We start from the raw sequence: 24454 nt of genomic DNA on the forward strand, positions 1-24454 counted from the left end.
AGTGCCGTTTCTCATTATGTGTCCGAGATATTCTAACTTTCTCTTTTTAATGGTATACATCACCTCCCTTTCTTTGCCCACTCTTCGTAATACGGTCTCGTTGGTTATCTTGTCCGTCCATGATATCCTTAGGATTCGCATGTATAGCCACATCTCGAAGGCTTCAAGTTTTTTCTCCATTGCTTCAGTGAGTGTCCAGGATTCAACTCCGTAATACAATATTGAGAAGATATAACATCGTAGGAGTGACGAGTTTAACACACGCAATTGTGGTGGAATGATATGTAGTGTGGTGGAGTAAATATTAAGAGTTTCTCCTTAAGGAGACTTGAAGACTTTATCAAGAACGTTTTTTTGAAGAGATATAAGGCATGCTGATATTACACAAAGAGCCTACTTTTATACTATCGATAAAATTGGGTTCTCTGACGCGATGTTTAGGCAGTGGACGGCGCAAAGATTTTTGGTGGTTTTCGATGGGTTGTTGTATAAAAGAGTAAAGTGATCAAATTCCGGATTTTTTAGTATGGGAGTGAGGGGAAGATAAATGCTTGTGGATACTCTTGTTTATATAATTTTCCTGATAACAGTTTTGAACTTATTCATAGGCTGATTCGTTTTACTAACGAATTTGCAAAATCGCAGGTCAATTCTGGATTTTACTCCGCTGCATTTGAAATAATATTTCTAACTGATACAGTCTGGAACAATAACCCTCCAAATCTACAGCTTCGAATGGTGCTTGAGCTATCAAGTCGATATCAATAGATTACTACCACAATAAAATTTATTTTCTTGATTTTTCTAAAATAAACAACGTTATACCAACCCTCCTTTGTTACCCGCCGCTGTTTCTAACCCAGCGTTGATTGAAAATATGTCCCAGGCGGGTTTTACATAAGACGTTATCTACATAATAGAAAACTTTTATATTTTAGTATCAATTTAGGTAAAATGTAGTCATCAAGGTTTACAAAGCTCATTCACAAAATGTTCTTTCTTTGGTACATTTTCTTGTTCTCCTCAAACATTTCTCCCATAATCGGCGAAAGCAATTTCAACGTTTCTTTAAGGTAAGTGACAAAAATATTGTTTAGGCTTTTTTTTATATGTATGTGCAGTGTATGTTTTCGTCTTATGCCTTAAAAAAGGGGGTAGGCGCAAAATTTCACGCCAAACCGAAAACTAATAAGTATTTTTGAAAATTTTAAACGCAGAATGTAAGATTACATTTACCGAGAGCCAAAAGTCCCTTACAATAACCAAAAAGTTCTTTCAATGAGAGATTTGAAATTAAAAATTACACTAAATTTTTCTCTTTTCCTTTCACCCCTGTAACTTATTAAAATAAATATTATAGAAGTTTTCAGGGACTTTTGGCCCTCGATAATAATGCAACCTTTGATTCTGTGTTTAAATTTTTCAAAAATACGTATTAGTTTTCTCAGCATTTGAAAAAAATTAATATTCCTTGCCATTTTTTCTTTCTTTTTTTTTCCACTTCGGTTTACTTCCCTACTGTTTTCTTTGTAAGTTTATATTATCTGCTGATTGGGTGCTCATAATTTTCATGTAGATAATTTTTTTTTTATAAGCATTTTTTTGTTGTGTGCTGGTTATTTTGTTTTCAACTTCTTCTTCTAACACGCTGGGAGATCCTTTTGGGCAAGCTCCGGCGCCAATTTCATCTTTAACGCCGTTTCAAGCAGCTAGTATCGATACACTCTAGCCCAGGAGAACCCATGACTTTACGTGCCCTCCGCAGCTCGGTGAACGGCTCGTATCATTTTTAGACATGAAAATGTGGTTGTTGGTGCCGAGATTCGAACGCGTGAGCTCTGGCGTAGGAAGCCAGTAACTTGCCACTGAGCTACGGCCGTTCACGATCATCATGATTATTGGAACTCTGTTTATTGCTGCTGAAAATATCTGGTTAGACCACACAATTAAACCTCTCTCTGAGATTGCGCAGCTCTGTCATTGGTCGTCTTCCAACGCTGTGCGTCCCTAAAATCTTTCCCTCCATGGTATTTTGCATAAGCTGGTATTTTGTCCTCTCATTACGTGGCCAAGGTATTGTAATTTTCGTATCTTTATTTTATTATTTAGTTCTGTTTCTTTTGACAGTCTTCGGAAGATTTCTTTATTCGTGACTCTGTCTACGTAAGATATTCTCAGGATCCTCCTGTAAAACCACATTCCGATAACTTCCACTTTTGTATGGAAGGACTGTTGGACCAAGTCTTTTATCTTGAATATTCTATTCATGTTCGTATTTTTGTTTTGTTGTCTGCTGCTCTCTGCCCGTTGCAGTCAATTACCTAGTTTATTTCCGTGCCTTTATCTTTAGCTTCTGGTGATTTTTCTAATCTTCTTATTTATATTAAACGAGCAGTTTAGTTCTCGTTTTTTTTTCTATTTCAGAACATTTCTCATTCAACCAATTTTCTTTGTATGTCTCTTGGTATATTTTGTTTTGCCTACATTTTTAATGATCCTTTTGTTCCACACTAATATAAGTATTTCAACAGTCACCCATTTCTTTTCTTTTTCAGGCACATTTTATTGAGTTCATACTTACTTTTTTGTAATATAGTGTCATTATAGTTCTTCCATATGTTTCTATCCTAACCTTTTTTGTTATCAGCTGTAGCTCGCAGTATTTCTTGATTTATTATTTTCAACGTTAAATTATTTTAAGAAAATAGAAAGTAATTTAAGTTAAATTATTTTGTTTTCCTGTTCGAGTCTTGTGTCTAGTTTGGCTGTGTTTAGATTTGTTTAGATTCAAGCTGAATTCAGCAACAACTGGGTTGTTATTAGAAGCTGCGTCAGCACCTAGTTACGTCTTTGTTGATCTGATAGAATTTGTGTATCTTCTTCCTATCATAATATAGTATATCTGATTTCTTTTGATTTTATCCTCTTTATTCTGAGGCTACTTCCAGGTATACAATGAGGCATATAATCTTCTTGACATTTCTTTTTCTTACCATTTCTTTTTCTTTGACAAATTCGACCAACTTCTTTCATTGAGGTCGCCCAGTTCATATTCTTTCATCAAATTTCTGCATTTCGCTTTGCCTATTTTGACATTGATATCACCCATTCCAGTTTATCATACCAAACCAGTTTATTTATTTATCGTATGGCGCACGCGCACATGGACAATATAATAATTACAAATGATTCTAACGCATTACAAACACCTCAAATATAAACATAATATGTATAAAAAACAAACTTATATCAAAACATTTATGGTGAATACGTAAAATTATGCCGCAGATACAGGAACTCACAATTATAGTATTGTGTGGAGATCTTGAATATACTCCAGTGCAGCATTTGTGGCATGGAAAAGTTGATCATGCTAACAGAGTATGCCATCCCCATTTGAATATTGAGTCGCGGGACAGCCCATGGGATCTTCTAATACGGTTTAGAGTCTTCCATTCAAAGCGAGTTAATTCCATACCTGGTAGGCGTTCATTGGGATTTATTGCTATCTGTTCTAGGCCTACTCTTTCCCAGCATTCCTTCCATTTTGCGTGGGCGTTAATATCTTCCTCATGTAGTTGTCTTGACGTAAGGAGTGGGGGCGATCTAGATCTAAGCCGCTTCATTGCAATATCTGGGACATCTATATGTATCGGTAGCTGGGGTTTGGATTCTCAATTAGACTCTCATGTCTACGGATGTTTGGGGATGTAATATTATTCGAAACAGGAAGCCATGAATTAAGGATATTTTTAATGCATCCGCTGACAATCCTCATGGTGTGACTGAGTTTGGTGTCGATCTTTGTTACATTGCTACTGTCCAGCCACACTGGAGCTCAGTATTCTGCAACTGAATAGACCAGACATAGAACTGATGTTTTGAAAGTGGTGGCATTTGCTTCCCAGGATATTTCGCATAATTTGTAGATAATATTATTTGGAATATTTATTTTGGTGGCAGAGTGGCAGTACATGTTTTTTGGAAGATAGCGTTCTATCCATTGTGATTCCCAGATATTTCGGGTATGGATTAAAACCTAGCAGGTTGTTATTAAAATATACTACAATATACTACAATATATACTACAATATGCAAGCCCGTTAAATGCTTGCTTGTTATTCAGATGGAAGATGGCAAGCTCCGTTTTATTCTTATTTGGAATAAGCCTCCAATTACTGAAGTATTTACCAAGAGCTAGCATATCTTCTGCAAGTATGTTGCTTGCGCCTTCTATTGTGTTATGGCGGGCAGCTAGGGCTAAGTCATCACCATATGCGTATTTCGTTGCCACTGTTGGACTGATGTCAGATGTATACATATTAAAGAGGATTGAGGAAAGCACCAAGCCCATTTTGTCGGCTCTTATTGCCTTCAGTTATTATTTGAAAATATCTATCGCACACGTATTGTTTAGTAGGGTCGCACCTCGGTTATATGGTATAGTATTGAGAAATTTAAATGTAAGTCTGTTGTTCCAGGCGGAGTCGTAAGCAGCAGTTAGATTAATGTGAGCAACCGTAGTTTTTACTGAACCCAGCCTGTCCTATTGGTACGCTCTCTAGAATTACTGAGCCAAGTCTCTTCATGAGTAGCTTTGTAATTAGTTTGTGACATGAGCTCAAGAGTAAGTCAAGTTGGTAACAATCGCGCGGTAGCTTTCCACCACGTGTTTGGGTTTATTGGGTTTAAGTATTGACACGCTATAGACACGCATCCTGTTGTAGGGATGTTAATGTATATTTACTTGGCCATACTTTTGCGTGTCTCCCAAAATATTTTAGGAATTTTGCATGGATTCCCTCAAATACTTTTATAGATTTGATATCGTCCAATGCCTTACTCACCTCCTCTATTTCAAATGGTTAGGACTAAGTTAGGAGTGTTGAGCGATTTTCCTTTTTAATAGTCGTGTGGTGTTCTTTAACTATTGGGGCCTTAGAGAACTTTATAACCTGTAAAGTTGTTTGGTCGGCTGCCAGAGGCTGGTAGGCTTTATTCCTGCCGGAGGGTTGGAGCTGCGTAATTTTTTATTAAAAGGAGACTCCATGCTTCCCCACTTGATTTTTGAAGTCTATACTTTTCGTCGTTTCTTACCATTTCGTGCAGCGTTCAACGTCGTTACTTATTAAGGATAATCACTTTCTTGGAATTGTTTGTAGAGTTGCTCCAGGTTACGATTCCCACCCTGTATGTATTCCTTCCTATACCAACGTGGTACATATTTTTTGGCAGTTGCTATAATGGCGTTGGTAAATCTATGATAATTAAAACTCTTAGGTAGAATCCATCTCACCAAACCAGTATACACTGCCATATATGAATTGTGTCAAGAACAGCTTATCTTATCATCTTCACTACTAACGCATAACTTTTTTCGTTTAGTCAGGACACAAAGGAAAATATCACTGCGCTGATTGATAGATTCAAAGAAGTTTGGGCCTTTGATGACTGGAAAAATCTAGGTGTATTTACCGAAGATTACATTCTAGACATCAATTTCCATTGGCTCAAATATGACCCTCCTAGTAATATATGCTTTTATGCTTCAGGAGTCTATTATATTTTTCTTATGTTCATTGGCGTATCTGGTAACTTCTTGGTGATCTTCTTATTTATAAAGTAAGTATTAAAAGCAGTGAATATTTCGAAAGTGTACTATATTGTGTTCAGTCATTAATCAGCTTTAATGGCTTTCGAATTTTGGCTAAAATAACTCTATTTAAGATGCAAGGCTCTGAGAACCTCAGCGAATACTCTTATTGTCAACTTGGCAATTAGCGATGGACTGATGACTCTTAAAGCGCCCATATTTATCATCAACTCTTTTTATCGGGGACCGGCACTTGGAGATATAGGTCTGTATTATTTTATATAAATGTTAGTCGAGTCCCCTCCTGGGCACCAGGTGACTTGGACACCATTGCCAACATAATATTCATACTCAGTCACCCCAAAAACCCCCGAGTAGTCATATAGAACTCATTCCCGTCAATTATTACCGAATTATAAATTTATTATGTTTCATCACTTAAAAATGCACGGCCGTGTTTTGGGGTTGTGTTTAGCGATATCAAAAACAATAGATCAGGACGGATCTCTGAAAAAACGTCTATTTTTGGATGTGCGAGGTGGCATTCGGATTTTTGCAGATAAAGTTAGGTGACAACTTCGATAATAATAATTGACTTATGCTCTTTCTCAAATATGCCCGGAACATTAATAAAAAAATTAAAATATTTAAAAATTTCGAAAAACATCGATCTTTTTTTACTTCCATTGCTTATAACTTTAAAATGATTCATTTTGGAACAAAGTCGTAGGGAAATAAAATAAAAATAATTGAATTTTGTATGATAAACGACTGGTTAAAAATGTCTTAAATTATTACCCTTTCTGCAAAATAGAAATAAATACAAAATAAGGGGGCAAAATAAACCTGTTTTTATTCAATGTTTTTCAACCACTTTGGTTGCACTTAAAACGTTCGTAATTCGCTTAGAAAATTCTTACAACATACTTAAATTGTTCACTAAATTTCATTAAAATCGACTTGATAGATTTTTTTTAAATATAAAGAGGTTCTCTATCTATCTAATACACTTTACAGAATTAAAATCGTAATATTTAAGCGGCCTCAGCACTGTTTTAAAGTTATAAACAATTTTTTGGCTTATAAAAAAATACAGTGAGGACGTTTGAGTTGGCATAAATTCATTTTCTCGAGAATAGGCGTCTCTGGAGATAATCCCGAAAGAGGTCGATTTTTATTTTTAAATTCTAATTTTTTCGCATATATCATACTAGTGACGTCATCCATCTGGGCGATGATTTTTTTAAATAAGAATAATTGCTGTCGAAAGGCTATTCAATTTTGTATTCACTAATATAAACATTAACATAATTATTTATACAAGGTTTGAATTAAAAAAATCTTTTTGAATTAAATTAATTCCAATATTGAGATTACGTCATCACCCCCAGATGGATGATGTCACTAGTATGATATTTCAGCCAAAAAATTGTAATTTAAAAATAAAAATTGATCTGTTTCGGGATTTATCTCCAGAGTCGCCCATTCTCAAGAAAATGAATTTATTCCAACTCAAACGTCCCATTGTATTTGTTTATAAGCCAAAACATTGTTTACAACTTTAAAACAGTGCTGAGGCCGCGTAAATATTCCGATTTTAATTCTGTAAAGTGTATTAGATATATAGAGAACTTCTTTATATTAAAAAAAAGGCAAACTTCTAAATGGTCTACTTTTTGTTCAGAAAATTTTTAAAAAATTTGAACTTAAAAAAAATTTGGATTGCAAAATTATTGTGCAAAATCTATTAAGTCGATTTTAATGAAATTTGGTGGACGGTTTAAGTATGTTATAAGAATTTTCTAAGCGAATTATGAAGGTTCTAAGTGCAATCAAAGTGGTTGAAAATCATTGAATAAAAACAGTCTTTTTGTCCCCTTATTTTCTATTTATTGCTAATTTGCAGAAAGGGTAATAATTTAAGACATTTTAAATCAGTCGTATATTGTACAAAATTCGATTATCTTTATTTTCTTTCCCCACGACTTGGTTCAAAAATGAATCATTTTAAAGTTATAAGCAATGGAAATTAAAAAAAAATCGATATTTTTCAAAATATTTAAATATTTAAAATTTTTTATTAATGTTCCGGGCATATTTGAGAAGAAGCATAAGTCAATTATAATTATTGAAGTTGTCACCTAACTTTATCTGCAAAAATCCTAATGCCACCTCTCACATCCACCTCAGATTCGCCCTGGTCTACCCCCCGAGTAATGACTTTGCAGTGATTTTGAAAGACGAGGCCCGTTCTGAGCAACTAGCAGCCACGGAGGCTATCGCCAACATGATATTCATATTAAGTGATCTCAAAACCCTCCGAATAACCAGTTTTCAATGATTTTGTATCGAATTTCCATAAAACGGCCAGGAGGCGAGGCTCATCGTGGTCAGTGGTCACCAAGTACCTCGGAGTCTATTTCCGCCATGATAATCGTAATCAGCGACCCCAAAAACCCCGAGTAATCAGCTTGCACTCATTTTGTGTCGAAGTATCCCTAAAACACCAGTTGAGGCCCATCCTGGGCACCAAGTGCCTCGGAGACTATCGCCGTCATCCCAAAAATCCACCGACTAGTCATATAGAACTCATTATTTATTATATTTCATCACTTCAAAATACATTTTTACTTTGGAAATTCATTTTATCTTTGTTGAAAAAGAATCTCTCAAAATAGTCAGAAAAAATATAATTTTAGATGACACCAGAAATTCTTTATATTGTAAAAAAAAATTTAACTTGAAGTAAAACACTCCTTGGTGTAGTTGGTATATTTTAATAAAAATTTTAAAAAAATTAAAAATCCAAAAGGATTACTTTCAGAACGTTTTCGGACTTATCAGTCCATCATCAGTGAACCTAATAGTAAGTAATCCCACTTAATAAAATTGAAAAGAGTGAAATTTTTACTGTTAAAGAATTGACAAATGTGGTTAAGATTACTTACACCAGAGCTAGCGCTTTTGATTATATCATCGATGATTAAATTGAGCATAGGACTCAATGAGTCAATGAATTTCAATTAACAGAAGGTAAAAATTTAACCTATTTATAATGGGAAATAAGCCACAATATTATTAAAAAATGATTTTTATTAACGTTTCGACGCCCAAATCGGGTGCCGCTGTCAAAATACAAAATACAGTAGTATTTTATATTTTGACAACGGCACCCGATTTGGGCGTCGAAACGTGTATTTTGACAACGGCACCCGATTTGGGCGTCGAAACGTTAATAAAAATCATTTTTTAATAATATTGTGGCTTATTTCCCATTATAAATAGTTAAAATTGTAAAAATGCCACAAGAAAATAGCTTCAGAACAACAGAAGGTAAAAAGAGAAATATCAAAGAGGCGGCTTTAAATATTATGTCAAATAAGATCAATTGTAGCAAACTAGGCAGAATTCAGGAAGACTTGGTTACCCATATTAAAAGAGGAAATCAATAGAAAGAAAATGCCAGTATTGGTAAACCAATCAACATATCGATGATAAATCATCTATGTTTTAAAATAACATACATATAAAATCAAATTTTTATATTAATTTTGAGAGTAAACTAAATGTAAAACCGAATACTTACCACGTCGGCAGAGTATCATGACGTTTTTTCTGTTTTTTTTCCTCATGATATACTGTGGCACCACTATCAGGAGAATTTGACCGTCATCATTGTATGTGGTTGTATTGGTAAAGACAAATCACATGCTACGATTTTTTATGGATATTCTTAAGTTAAAAGTCGATTTCATGTAATTGAATGAATAATTGTCCAATAAAGTCGTTCCACGAATGCAACTCATAAATATTGACAATATAGTTTTAAAATCATTTACTTTAATACACTCACCGGCACAAAATTCCGCCACCCAAAATTTTTGTTTAATTTTGACAATATAACTTTATTATTTGTACTCCGATTTTCAAGATTCTTGCATCAGTTTGTAGGTACATGTATTGATATCGTTTGATATTATTCCGCTAACAAAAATTTTTTGCTTAGATGGCATTATACGGGGGGTGAATGGAAGCGTTGTTTTTTCTCCTAATTTAAAAAAATTCTGTGGAAAAATTGGAAGGCTGATTTTGTTTCATACTCCTTTTGTATTATCCTGAAGGTATTACTAAGGTTTTGTTTTTTGAATTATCCAAATCTCTCTTTTCTTGTAAGAGCTGTAATAAAAAAACTGCTTTAAAGGTTTAATTAAAAATATCAAACGCACTAAAAGTAACAAAACAAAACAAAATTAACAACAAAACAAAACAATTCAATAGCGGGTACGTCCACCTCTTGCAGCAACGACTGCTCGCAATCTGTTTAGCATCGAATAAAGATGTGCTATCCTTGCCTGGGGAATAGCCCGATATTCCTCTACCAGAGCCATAACGGTACCAAATTTTCTGGAGGTCTAGGATGACGACAAATGGCTTTTTTTAATACATCCCATAAATGCTCAATAGGATTAAGATCTGGGCTGCATGCGGGCCATTCTAATCTTATCAATCCAACCTCTATTTTATGAGTCAATATAAAACTATGAAACCAAATCAGCTATTCCATTTTTCCACAGAATTTTTTAAAGTTAAGAGAAAATACAACGCTTTCATTCAGCCCTGTATAAAGCCATGCAAGCAAAAATTTTTTGTTTCCGGAATAATACCAAATGATATCAATACATGTACATACAAACTGGTGCAAGAATCTTGAAAATCGGGGCACAAATAATAAAGTTATAAATTGTCAAACTTAATCAAAAATTTTGGGTGGCGGAATTTTGTGCTGGTGAGTGTAAATGTCTGAATTATTAATAAGAATGAGTCAGATAAAATTAAATTATTATTAGAAGGATGTTTTACTAAATGACAAAAACGTAATAGAGTAATGTTTGGTATTTTGATAACGATTTCGTAAGTAGAAAAAATTGAAACGTCAAATAGACTTAATTTTAAAGTAAAATTGTGTCTTCTTCCCATCAAAAATAGAAAATTGCATTAAGAAGATAGTTATAAAGCATATCTACAATCTCACAATAAAACACTGAAAACTTTTGTTTTCTATACTTCCACAAAATTTATTATTTACAACTATGTGACTACAGCTGTTTCGGCAGAGTGCCTTTCTCAAGTGATATAATTTGCAATGTGTTTGCCTTTTTAAGTCTCTAACTGAAGAGGTTGAGGAGTGGGGAGCTGTTTGTCTCGAGTTGGTCATTCAGAATTATACCTGTATTTTTCAGTTTATTAATTTCCATAGATTCTAAAAAAGATAGCTTAAGGCCTTTATTTTGGATATGCAGAATTTGAAACCCTTCATTGAAAGAATGATTATGATCTAGAAGGTGAAGTGCGTATGTAGAAGTGTCTGTTTTTCTATTGTTGAAAGCCCTTTTGTGTTCTGCTATCCGTTTGTCAAAAGTTCTGTCAGTTTGACCGATGTACGTTTTCGGACAATCACCACAAGTTAGTTTGTACACACCACTCTGTAGTTGCTTTCTCTTTCGGCTTTTATTGTTCTTAATATATTTGCTTAAGTTGTTGTTAGTTCTGAAAGCTGGTATTATTCCTTTCTTTTCTTTTATGTATCTGGCTGTTTTTGTTGTTATCTTGCCAGTATATGTGAGAGAGCAGAAGGTACTGGGTTCTTTCTGTGGTGGTGGATACACTAATTTCAGGGCTTTCTTATGGAGTTTTTGATTTAAAATTTTGTTAACTGTTTGTTCGTTATAGCTGTTGTTTACTGCTATTTGTTTAATGATGTTTAGTTTAACGAAAAAACAGTTAACAAAATTTTAAATGAAAAACTCCATAAGAATGCCCTGAAATTAGTGTATCCACCACCACAGAAAGAACCCAGTACCTTCTGCTCTCTCACATATACTGGCAAGATAACAACAGAAATAGCCAGATACATAAAAAAAGAAGAAAGGAATAATACCAGCTTTCAGAACTAACAACAACTTAAGCAAATATATTAAGAACAATAAAAGCCGAAAGAGAAAGCAACTACAGAGTGGTGTGTACAAACTAACTTGTGGTGACTGTCCGAAAACGTACATCGGTCAAACTGGCAGAACTTTTGACAAACGGATAGCAGAATACAAAAGGGCTTTCAACAATAGAAAAACAGACACTTCTACATACGCACTTCACCTTCTAGATCATAATCATTCTTTCAATGAAGAGTTTCAAATTCTGCATATCCAAAATAATGGCCTTAAGCTATCTTTTTTAGAATCTATGGAAATTAATATACTGAAAAATACAGATATAATTCTGAATGACCAACTCGAGACAAACAGCTCCCCACACCTCAACCTCTTCAGTTAGAGACTTAAAAAGGCAAACACATTGTAAATTATATCACTTGAGAAAGGCACTCTGCCGAAACAGCTGTAGTCACATAGTTGTAAATAATAAATTTTGTGGAAGTATATAAAACAAAAGTTTTCAGTGTTTTATTGTGAGATAAAATGAACTTCCATCAAGTAACGGTCGAATCCATCAAATATCTACAATCACTTGCTTTGAATTTTTTTCTGTTTGTTGCGATCTAAAACTTAACCTTATTTTTATGTTTTTAGCTTGTCGCATTTACGGTTTTTTTGGAGGTCTTACAGGAACAATATCAATAATAACATTAAGCGTAATATCATTCGACCGATATTTCGTTATCAAATACCCTCTTAACAGAAGCTTCTCAGACATAAGAGTAAAAATCTGCCTGTTAATCACCTGGTTATATGCAGCTCTCTTCGCCTTCGTTCCTGCTCTAGATATTGGATTTGGAAAATACACATACGAGGGATACCTCACCAGCTGCAGCTTCGACTATCTGGCAGACGATCCCAAAATCAAAAACTTCATCATAATATTTTTCTTTGCAGCTTGGGTTGTTCCCTTCACCTTAATCTCTTTCAGCTATATTAACATATGGAAAGTGGTGTACACCAGGGCCAAGTCTCAGAAAAAAGGCAGGGACTCTTTTAGGCACGTCAAAGAAGAAGACAAGAAGAAACAGGAAGTTAAGTTGGCGTTGATAGTACTGTCTACTATTGGAGTGTGGTTTCTTTCTTGGACTCCCTATGCTGTAGTAGCGTTGCTGGGTGTAACAGGTCACAAAAATTTGATAGGTCCTACGACTTCTATGCTACCAGCGATGTTTTGCAAAACAGCTAGCTGCATTAATGCCTACATATATGCATTGTCTCATCCAAAATTTAAGGGAGAAGTTGAGAAAATATGTTTTATCTCCTTCGGAAAGAAAGATAAAAATAAGGTAAGTCTTCATTTTCTCTGCATTTATCCTTATCTCTGATTTCCTAACTACATTTTAACACAGGTACCAAGACAGTGCCTTTATTCTTCTAACGTTTGTCACATTTCCATAATTCTATTAAAAAAAAACGTTCTAGCCTTATCTAATGGTGTCCACAACTGTTCCAACTACCCTTCCTTTTCTTATTCTTAACTTGTTTTCCTGAGATTTTTCACGTAGTTAAATTGCAGCATTTTTAATGATATACAGGATGTCCCGAAAAGATTGGTCATAAATTATACCACACATTCTGGAGTCAAAAATAGTTCGATTGAACCTAACTTACCTTAGTACAAATCTGCTCATAAAAAAAGTTACAGCACTTTGAAGTTACAAAATGAAAATCGATTTTTTTCAATACATCGAAAACTATTAAAAATTTTTTATTGAAAATGGACATGTATCATTCTTATGGCAGGATATCTTAAAACAAAATTATAGTGAGATTTGTCCACGTCCACCCCATAAAAATTTTAGGGGGGTTTTGATCCCTTAGACCCCCCAAACTTTTGTGTACGTTCCAATTAATTCATTATTGTGGTACCATTAGTTAAACACAACGTTTTTAAAAATTTTTTGCCTCTTAGTATTTTTTCGATAAGCGAGTTTTTATCGAGATGCGGCTTCTTTTTCAATATATTTACATAAAAATTTTATGATAGTTTTGTTCCTTTAAACCCCCCAAATGTTTTGTGTACGCTCCAATTAAACTATTATTGTGGTACCATTAGTTGAACACAGTGTTTTAAAAACTTTTTTGCGTCTTTTTTTGATAAGTCACCTTTTATCGAGATCCGGCTTCTTTTTCAAAATATACCTAAAAATGTAAATTATAAATACATTTTCAGATTATTAACAGTAGTCCAGGAACCGAAGCTTTTCACCTCGAAATTTTTACAGAATGGATCGATTTTCTTGAAAATTCGAGAATAAGTAGTGGATAGTCCAAGGATCAAAATCTATATGATTCCGAAAGGCGCTTTTATCATGGGGGTGGTTGCCACCCCATCTCGGGGGTGGAAATTTTTTATGATATTTTGACCGCAAAAGTTGAAAAATACATTCATTCTAAGCAAAAAATTTTCTATACATTTTTTTGATAAAATTAAAAGTTTTCGATTTATTCGCTATCGAAAGTGTTAGTTTTATATCTAAAAAATCAATGTTTTTGATATACTCATTTACGATTCACTCAATTTTTGCCGTAGAAAAAATTTTTTTAAACCATGTTCTTGGGAATTAAATAGCCAACAATTTTATATGGAAACATTTTTTTGTATCTCTGACGCTAATCTTTTTATTCTGAAGAGAATGGCATTTTTACCAATCTACAAAAATTCGTTATTCGATTTTAACTCCAGTTTTTTAAAAACTAATCAGTCTAAGCCAGTGAAACTTTTAGAATCTTTTAGTAATACATAAATAAATAAGAATGATTTAGGCTGATGACTAAAAACACCGCTAACTTACATTATTATGCTTCCAATTGGTTTCCCCCTTTTTGTTTTTCAAAAAAATATATTGATTTTTTTACCGTAACTTTTTTATTTTTTACTTTAAAAAGTTTGGTAAAAAAGAATTTTGTAGGTGTCTACAAGATCTATAAGCATATTAACATTAAATCTTTTTAAAATCCTCAGTCGCAAAAAGAGGTGATTTTGAAAGGGTTGGTAAAGGTGGTTTTGCATGTTATTACAAGATTTAATTGTCAATAGCTCACTTAATTTTTGTCGTAGAAAAAATTTTTGCAAACCAGCTTCTTGGGAACTAAATAAGCTACAATTGCATTTTTAAACATTTTTTCGTATCTCTGATGCTAATCTTGCTATTCTGAAGAAAATTCCATTTTCTTCCAAACTACAAAAATTCTTTATTCGCTTTTAACTCCATTGTTTTTTAAAACTAATTATTCTAAGCCGGTCAAACTTCTAGAACCTATTAGTAATACACAAATAAAAAATACCAAATAAGGTCAATGACTAATTTTAATTAAGGTAGTGATTAGGGGGTTACTTCCGAATAATTTTTCGCTGAAATAAATAGGGACTGATATTCTTTTCATTAAAAGTCACTTAATTTTTGAGCTAGAGACTTTTTTATTTGTGGAGATAGATGTTTTTAAATACTTTAAATTAGTTAGAACAAGTTGTCCTCAAAAAATGCTTAGTTTTACCGTGTTTTGACTTTGAAACTACAATATTTAGCATTTGACGAAGAAGAGTCAACATATAATAAAGTATAACTCGATTACTATTGGTCTTAAAGCTAATTTACAAAAACGGTTTTGTTTATTTTTTCAAAAGGTACATTTTTATTAAGTAAAGTTGTTTTGCTAAAACGAAAAATTTTGGAGTTATTAGCATAAAACTTATTAAAAACATTGATTTTTTCGATATAAAACTAACAACGTAGAATGAAGTAAACACTTCTGTTGTATATAGGTATATTATAAATTTATTAAAAAATTTTAAAATTCATCCACAAGGGAGTGGTTGTACAAAACGTTTTCGGTCAAACTGACCATCCTCAGTGTAAACCTGGAAATAAGTGAACCACTTAGATTGAAATGCAAAAGGGTGAAATTTTGACAGTTAAAAAAGAAAATGTGGTTACTTACGTCCAGTGTACAAGTAATTGAAACTAGCCACTTGAATAGGTGTAAAACCTCAAAATAACATTATTGCTACATTATGAGCTGTATAGTAATCGACAATAAGTCGATGTCTTAAGATTAAAAATGTATCACATGTGGATGTATGTCATCCTTGCTCGGAATTAGCACAAGGTTGTGATCAGGTGAGAGGTTAACAACCAACTGATTAGACAGATTGGTGCCTGAAAATTCATGACAAGATGTCAAAGAAGATAGGTGGATTTCTCAAATGTCAACCGAAAAATTTTTGACAATGTGCATTAATATTTAACTTAATTATTCAATTGTGAATATGCAACTATTAAATTTGTTTGATATGAATTCTAAATTGTAAATAAAGGTTAATAAGCTATAATGATATATTCATTAGTGCACCGTAAACAAAAGCAAAATTCTACTCATATGCTGTGACGTCATAGACTGTTTGTCTACTGTATAGGACTGATAATAATTATATTAATTTGAGCAAAGTTATAATGAATGAATATTATTGAAAATTATATAGAAAATTTTTAAAATTTTTTTATCAAAATATGATATTTTAATAGAGTAGCAGCTGTAGAATTGGAAGTAATGCCAATAGTGGCATTACTTCCAATTCTACAGCTGCTACTCTATTAAAATATCATATTTTGATAAAAAAATTTTAAAAATTTTCTATATAATTTTCAATAATATTCATTCATTATAACTTTGCTCAAATTAATATAATTATTATCAGTCCTATACAGTAGACAAACAGTCTATGACGTCACAGCATATGAGTAGAATTTTGCTTTTGTTTACGGTGCACTAATGAATATATCATTATAGCTTATTAACCTTTATTTACAATTTAGAATTCATATCAAACAAATTTAATAGTTGCATATTCACAATTGAATAATTAAGTTAAATATTAATGCACATTGTCAAAAATTTTTCGGTTGACATTTGAGAAATCCACCTATCTTCTTTGACATCTTGTCATGAATTTTCAGGCACCAATCTGTCTAATCAGTTGGTTGTTAACCTCTCACCTGATCACAACCTTGTGCTAATTCCGAGCAAGGATGACATACATCCACATGTGATACATTTTTAATCTTAAGACATCGACTTATTGTCGATTACTATACAGCTCATAATGTAGCAATAATGTTATTTTGAGGTTTTACACCTATTCAAGTGGCTAGTTTCAATTACTTGTACACTGGACGTAAGTAACCACATTTTCTTTTTTAACTGTCAAAATTTCACCCTTTTGCATTTCAATCTAAGTGGTTCACTTATTTCCAGGTTTACACTGAGGATGGTCAGTTTGACCGAAAACGTTTTGTACAACCACTCCCTTGTGGATGAATTTTAAAATTTTTTAATAAATTTATAATATACCTATATACAACAGAAGTGTTTACTTCATTCTACGTTGTCTTAACAAAGGTATACAGCCAACTACAGGGTTTACCCTTTTAATGTTTTATAAAACTAACACTTTCGATAGCGAATAAATCGAAAACTTTTAATTTTATCAAAAAAATGTATAGAACATTTTTTGCTTAGAATGAATGTATTTATCAACTTTTGCGGTCAAAATACCATAAATTTCTACCCCTGAGATGGGGTGGCAACCACCCCCATGATAAAAGAGCCTTTTGGCATGATATAGATTTTGATGCTTGTACTATCCACTACTTATTCTCAAATTTTCAAGCAAATCGATCCATTCTGTAAAGGGCACTCAAGGCCACTCAAGGGCAAATCCAGACTAAAAAAATAATCAATAATATTGATAAAAAACTGTCGAACAATTTGATGAACCTCAATAAACGAGAGATCAAAACTGTCACTAAAATGGTGACTGGACAATGCCGTTTAAGAAATCACCTATACAAACTAGGTAAGTTGAATGAACCATGGTGCAGGAAGTGCGAAATGGAAGAAGAAACTGCCATACACATACTATGCCATTGCAGTGTGCTAGGTTATGCAAGGCAGGACTTCACTGGTTAAATGAGGTTTGAACCAGAAGAGATCCTAAAACTACCAATAAGAAAACAGTTGGCCTTCGTTGAGGTTACAGGACTTATTAAAGTTTAAGGAGAAGAACAGGGTTTGGTACAAAGGTCTTATGACCAAGTGCCAGAGACTAACGAGTCTCGCCTGAGTTAAGAAGAAGAAGAAGCGGGAGAAGAAAAATATTCATCTTGAATGATTTCTCTTTTGTTATTTATTATGAAGTCGATATTGTTTCTTATTTTGTTGTACGTTCTCTTCCATGTGCATGATCTCTGCTGTTACATTTGACAGAATTGTTCATCTGGCATGTTCATTGTATTTTGCTGTTTCTTGTGGAAGAAGCTGTTTAGGTTGTTTTGAAGAAGAAAACCACTAAGAAATCTTCAGTTTCATCGTGTTGAACTGACCTGAATTATCCTATTGATGTTTCCTCAGCTTATGTCCTACTTCCAGTTTTATACACCAAATAAAGAATCCCAAATAATGTTATTCTGTTTCTAGGTATGGACAGAAGATTCTAAAACAGAAATAACAACAGTAGGCGAAATATGCAAACCGGACAAACCTATCCCAGAGTACCCAGGATCCACCCAAACTCTATCCATGAACGACGTGACATCCATTGGTAGTCGGGAGCTGCCCGGTACTCTAAAGAGACAAGGTACTGTTGTCGAAATGATTTGCTTAAGACCCTCTTTTAGTAACAAGCCTACGAGTTTTAGAAAGTTAGCGAGACGCTGGTCCTCGAAAGAGAAACAAAAGGATTTTAGAGAGTTAGATGACCATGTTGACGTAGTGAGCGTACTTTTTTGCGAACAATTTGGAAAATTCTTTGTTAAATGCTTGTATTTTTAGGTGTCGCTTCAGAATAAATGAAGGAAGACCAATGTGGTAATTTTTCAGTCTGTTATGTGGATAATGCTACATAAACCGAAAAACCTTTATGTTTCATATAGCGTTATGAACAAAAACATCAACAGATTGTTATTAAACCATAGAAGTGGGGTTTATACAAAAATGTGACATCAAAATGTACCTGTTTATTTTAACTCACTATTTTTAAATTTTAGAAAATTTCTTCTAAATAGATGGGACAGAAACCTTCTTCTTCTAGTTCCATGACCGTGGAATTTTTTATTTATTTATTTTATTTATTTATAGTACTATACAAATGACCTGGCCTCTTGTGACTAATATAGGTCGTTTCCTGATTATATATATATATATATATATATATATATATATATATATATATATATATATATATATATATACATATATACATATATAACAGCGCTAACAGGCCTTATAGGCCTACGGCTTCTAAATTCTGGATAATATTTCTCCATTCTTTTCGGTCCTCTGCACTCTTTCTCCAGTCCTTCACACCGATTTCTTCCAAATCCCTCTCTGCAGCCTCTAACCATCTCTTCCTTGGGCGACCTCGTCTCCTTTTTCCCAATGCTCTGTCATTCAATATTCGTTTGACGTTTCTAGTTTCTGGCATTCGAGTAATATGTCCCAGCCATCTAACTCTTTGGGCTCGTATTTTTGTCGTTATTTTTGGTCTCCCATACATCCTCATTACTTCTTCATTTGTTCGTCTCCTCCAGGTTTTCTCCGCTATCTGTATACCTCCAAAAATTTTTCTCAGGACCTTCCTTTCCCATATATGTATCTTCTTCTCCTCTTGTTGATTCATTATCCACGTTTCGCTCGCATACAACACTGTGGGCCGTATTATCGTTTCATACATTCTGATTTTCGCGTTTATTGATACATTTTTTGCTTTTAATATCGTGTTTAAGGCACCCACAACTCGACTTCCCTTCAATAATCTTTTATCTATTTATTTTTCTTCCCTTCCAGTACTGGTTACAGTCACTCCCAGGTATTCGAATTCTGCTACTTCCTTAAATTTATATTCATCTCCTTCTCCTTTCATTTTTATATAGTTATCCTCTTTATTTATATCTCCTTTCATTACCATGTATTGTGTTTTTCCTTGGTTGATTCTTAATCCATACCTTTTTGCTTCCGCTTCGAACTTTTGGAATATTTTTTGGAGATGTTCCTTTGTTCTTGTTAGGATGACTAGATCATCAGCGTAAGCTATAAACTGCTGTCTGTTGTTAAATATGGTACCGCTTGTACTAATTTTTATCCTTCTTACTATGTGCTCTAGTACCAAGTTAAATAAGTCTGTAGATAGAGGGTCACTCTGTTTCAGTTCTTTATTCACTGTGAATTGTTTTGAAAAATTTCATTTCAGTGTTATCCTGTTTTTTGTATTGTTGAGCGTCATTCTCACTAATTTAACCAGCTTTCCTGAAATACCCAAGGATCTCATTGCTTCATATAGCATATCTCGGTCTACTGAGTCGTAAGCCTGTTTAAAGTCAATGAACAACATGTGTAGTCCCAAATTTTGTTCGTAGCTGTTGTTCTGTATTAGGTTTAATAAACATATTTGATCTGTTGTTGATCTTCCTGGTCTAAAACCTCCTTGGTATTCTCCAATGATCTTATTTACCTCCTTTTGCAATCTATTTCGGATGATTATTGCAAGTATTTTATAGGCCACTTCTAATAGCGATATTCCTCTATAATTTTCGCAACTTGTTTCATCACCTTTTTTGTAGATTGGACAGATGAGTGCATTGTTCCATTGTTGCGGCATTTCCTCTTTTTGCCAGACTGTTAATATTAGTCGGAAAATTTTTTCTTGCAGCTTTTCTCCTCCTGCTTTAAAAATCTCTGCCGGAATTCCGCTTTCTCCTGCGCTTTTGTTATTTTTTTGCTTCAATATTGCTTCTTTTACTTCTTGTAGTGTAGGTTCTTCTTCACGTTGTTGTTCTGTGTTATCCTGTTCATGTTGTTTTATTTCCTGGGGTTCTGCTTGTTTATTTGCATTTAATAGTTCTTCAAAATACTCCGCCCATCTGTTCAATTTTTCTGTTGTTTCTCCTAAAAGCACACCGTCTTTACCTCTACAATAACTTGTTTTACTCTTTGCAGTTCCTCGGGATTTTTTTACTTCTTGGTAGAAATTTCTTATTTCCTTGTTTATGTATGATTCTTCTATTGTTTTCAACTGTTTGTCAAGATGTTCTCTTTTCTTTTTTCTGCAGATTTGTTTTACTTCTCTTCTTGCTATTTTATATTTTTCTGTAGTATCCTGTGTATTATTTTTGTCTTTTTCTATTTTTGCTTTATTTCTACATATCAATGCTATTTTACAATCCTCGTCAAACCAGTCTCTTCGTTTCTCTGCTTGTACTTTTCCTAGACATAGTTCCGTTGCTTCTGTCATCGCTATCTGTATATTCCTCCATTCTTCATCAATATCTTCTGCGGTGGGGTAACGAAGTCTTTTATTTATCTCTTCCTGATGGGATTACAGTAGTTTATCTTTACATTATTATTATTTTAAAATTTTTCTATATTTGACTAATTAACAATAGCCCTAATCTACTACTAATTATGAAAACTACAAATTGTAAACAATTCTAATAAATAATTCTAATGAACAAATAATAACAAATAAACAAAAACTAATAAACAAAAGATAAATTATTAATTTTTTTTTGAACATATAATTTTTATTAAAGTGCTCTTCTCATTTTCAGATGAGAAATGCCAGCACTCTTCATCTAAAAATAGTCACGAATAATTTTAAGTGCAGGTCTAATCGGCTTTATGATATTCTTAATGGTATTTCGGTGAGCCTCAGACCAATGAGTTTTAAAATTTCAGGTTTTTAGTTTAATTTTTTTTTGATTAATAATTTTTTGATTTTTGATTTATTTTATTTTATATTTGATATTAATTTTTTAATTTTTTATTATATAAATATTTATTTAATTATTCCAATATTTTATTTTATATTTTTATAGGTAATTTTAATTTTTTTTTGTATAATTTCTTATTCAAATTCAAAGAGGTTGGATATTATTTACTTGATTTCTTCTTCGTCTAATATTATATAATTCTAATTGTTTCTTTGATATTATATCCGCTAAATTGTTTAATGTATTAAATAATTCTTCATTTTGTATTATATTTTCTATATTTATGCCAACAAGGTCTGTTCTCATTCTTTGTAGTTCTTGTGTATTTAGTCCAGAAAGCCACTGCGCATCCGCTAGGAAAAATATTCTAATTCAGATTTTTTGCACAATCTTACTCAAAAAGGACTCCTTTTAACAAATTTGCGTGTTGCCAGGACCAAAAGGTGGTCAAAAATTTTTTAAACGTTTTTTTTTTGTTTTTTTCATTCCAAACAGAAAATGTCTTTAGTAACTTTTCTCTAAAAATGATAGTTTTTGACATATAAGCGATTAAAAATTGAAAAATTGCGAAATCGGCCATTTTTAACCCTAAAAAACTATGTGAAAAACTTAAAATTTGAATGTTGCCAAGGTAGGTAGATATTCTTTAAACATCGATTGATGAAATCCAGAAGAGTTTTTTGCAATACAATATTCAAAACTCCTATTTTTTTTAATTGCTAATCAAGCGTGCTCGACACTATTTTCCACCGACAGTATGGTGCAAATGAAAGGAATAAATTCGTTATTTCGTAAACCGGCGAATTTAAGGAAAAATCCCGAAACAGGTCGATTTTTATTTTTAAGTTATGATATTGTGGCATATATGGTATACTAGTGACGTCATCCGTCTGGGCGTGATGACGTAATCGATGATTTTTTTAAATGAGAATAGGGATCATGTGGTAGCTCATTTGAAAGGTTCTTCAATTCTCTATTTAGTAATGTAAACATTTACATAATTATTTATACAGGGTGTCCTTCTACTTCTTTTTTTGTCAAATAATTTAATTTAATAAAAATTTTTTGGACACCCTGTATAAATAATTATGTAAATGTTTATATTACTGAATAGAGAATTGAAGAACCTTTCAAATGAGCTAGCACACGACCCCTATTCTCATTTAAAAAATCATCGATTACGTCATCACGTCCAGATGGATGAAGTAATTTTTCATAATTTTCTTTTCTTTGCCAGTGGAATATAATATTTTTGACCGTGGAATACAATATTTGCTATCGTGACTTTATTGACAGCAGTTCTGAATATTGACGTAGTCGATTTTCCGTACCATTGTCTTACATTTTTCAGCCATGATGTCTTTCTTCTGCCAGGACCAGGTTTACCTTTGATCTTTCCCTGAACGATTAGGTGCAAAAGTTTGTTAATTCGATCATAATGTGACCGAAGTATTCCAGTTTGCGACTCTTTATTATATTAACCAGTTGTCTCGTTTAGTTCAGTCGTCTAAGGACCTCGTCATTTCTAACTCTATCGACCCAGGTTATTTTAAGTAGTCGTCTGTATACCCACATTTCAAAGGCTTCCAGCGTTTAACCATAGCCTCACTTAGAGTCCACGCTTCCACTCCATACAGAATTACTGGAAAGATATAGCAATATGTCATTCGAATTCGAAGGTCACTGCTAAGATTGATGCAGCAAAATACGTTTCTCATTTTTACAAAGTAGCTCGGGCTTGTTCTAATCTGCTTTTAATTTCTGCGGTTGGACCCCAATTTTTATTGATATTACTGCTGAGATCAACGAATTTTTCTACTCTGTCCAGTATGGCATCTGCGACTTTTATACTGTCATCCTGTGTATAACTTTGTTTGCTATCATATATTTCGTTTTCCTTGAGTTTTAATCCACACTCATTACAGGTTTGATTTATTTTTTCATCATACTTTGAAGGTCTTCTCAACAACTAGCCAGCACTAAGGTATCGTCGGAGTATCTAATATAGTTCACGGTTACTTCATTCACAATAATACCTTCTGTTCTCTTCGTTAAGGCTTCCTTAAATATTTCCTCTAAATACAAGTTTATAAAAGCCGATAGTATACAACCTTCGCCCACTCTATCCTTGTTCCTATCTTTAAATGCTCTTCTTCTTCTTTTTTGTAGACATGACTATCTATTTTTCAATGTGCCTCCAGTTTATCGTTCCATCGTTTTCGTGGTCTTTCCATTGGACTGTTCCAGTGGACTGATCGTCTTCCTATTGGGGAACTGTCTATTGACGTCTTTACTAATCTATTTGTTGTCATTCGGGTTATTTGATCGTTCCATTCTACTTTTCTATTTCTTACCCAGTCATTGATTTTCTCCAGCTTAAATCTTCGTCGTATATCTGTACTTCTAGGTTTGTCCCATAATGGCTTACTACCCTTAGATTTTTCAAAGCCAATATCTACTCTTTCTAGCATCTGTACATGCTTTACATACTTATTTTTATATTTTTTTATTATTATTTCCCATATGTTCAATATCTTTATAGAACCAGTTAGTAATCTGCAAATAACAAAGTATTGTTGATCAGCAATCCCACTATTAAATACTTGCATTTCAGCTGGTCTAAAACTTGTTTTAGATACATTCTAAATAATATCGGAGACTGATAAGAGCCCTGTTTACGACTTTTCTGAATCTGGAAATCCTTCGATAGACTATTCCCAATCACCTTTGTTCTATCATCTTTAGGGTACATTTTTTGCCACACTTATGCCTGGTTGCACCAACAAATCTTAAGCTCCAGCTTAGCCCAGCTCAGTATATATGTCGCCTTAAGTCTCACTTATGTTGCACCATGATTTTCGATTCTTATCTAAGCACGTCTTAACTGAGAAGTTTAAGGTTCAATCCACGTGGCAATCCATTGCGGTAAGCTGAAAATTGATCTAAAACTTAATGGTGCAACGTGTACTTTTCGTAAGCTGAGCATAAGGCATGTCTTAAGCTTAAGATCTGTTGGTGCAACCAGGCATTATTAATTTATGCTTATGTTCGTTTTCTCGTAGCTTATGTTGCGGGAATAGCTTATATTGCTTCTTCTTCTT

At 33.2% G+C, this 24454-nt stretch overlaps 1 protein-coding gene across 1 annotated transcript; it reads left to right on the forward strand.

Annotated features, from left to right (window-relative positions):
• The first annotated feature begins 951 nt into the window (after nt 1–951).
• On the forward strand, nt 952–18642 carry LOC114327313 (opsin, ultraviolet-sensitive-like). The gene is made up of 5 exons (XM_050644427.1): nt 952–1073; nt 5386–5622; nt 5728–5858; nt 12178–12872; nt 18064–18642. The coding sequence occupies exons 1-5, from the start codon at nt 991–993 to the stop codon at nt 18415–18417; spliced, it is 1500 nt and encodes a 499-aa protein (XP_050500384.1). The 5' UTR covers nt 952–990; the 3' UTR covers nt 18418–18642.
• The last annotated feature ends 5812 nt before the right edge of the window (nt 18643–24454 follow it).

The sequence above is a fragment of the Diabrotica virgifera genome, chromosome 2 (assembly GCF_917563875.1).
Source record: "Diabrotica virgifera virgifera chromosome 2, PGI_DIABVI_V3a".
In the NCBI taxonomy this organism is placed as follows: domain Eukaryota; kingdom Metazoa; phylum Arthropoda; class Insecta; order Coleoptera; family Chrysomelidae; genus Diabrotica; species Diabrotica virgifera.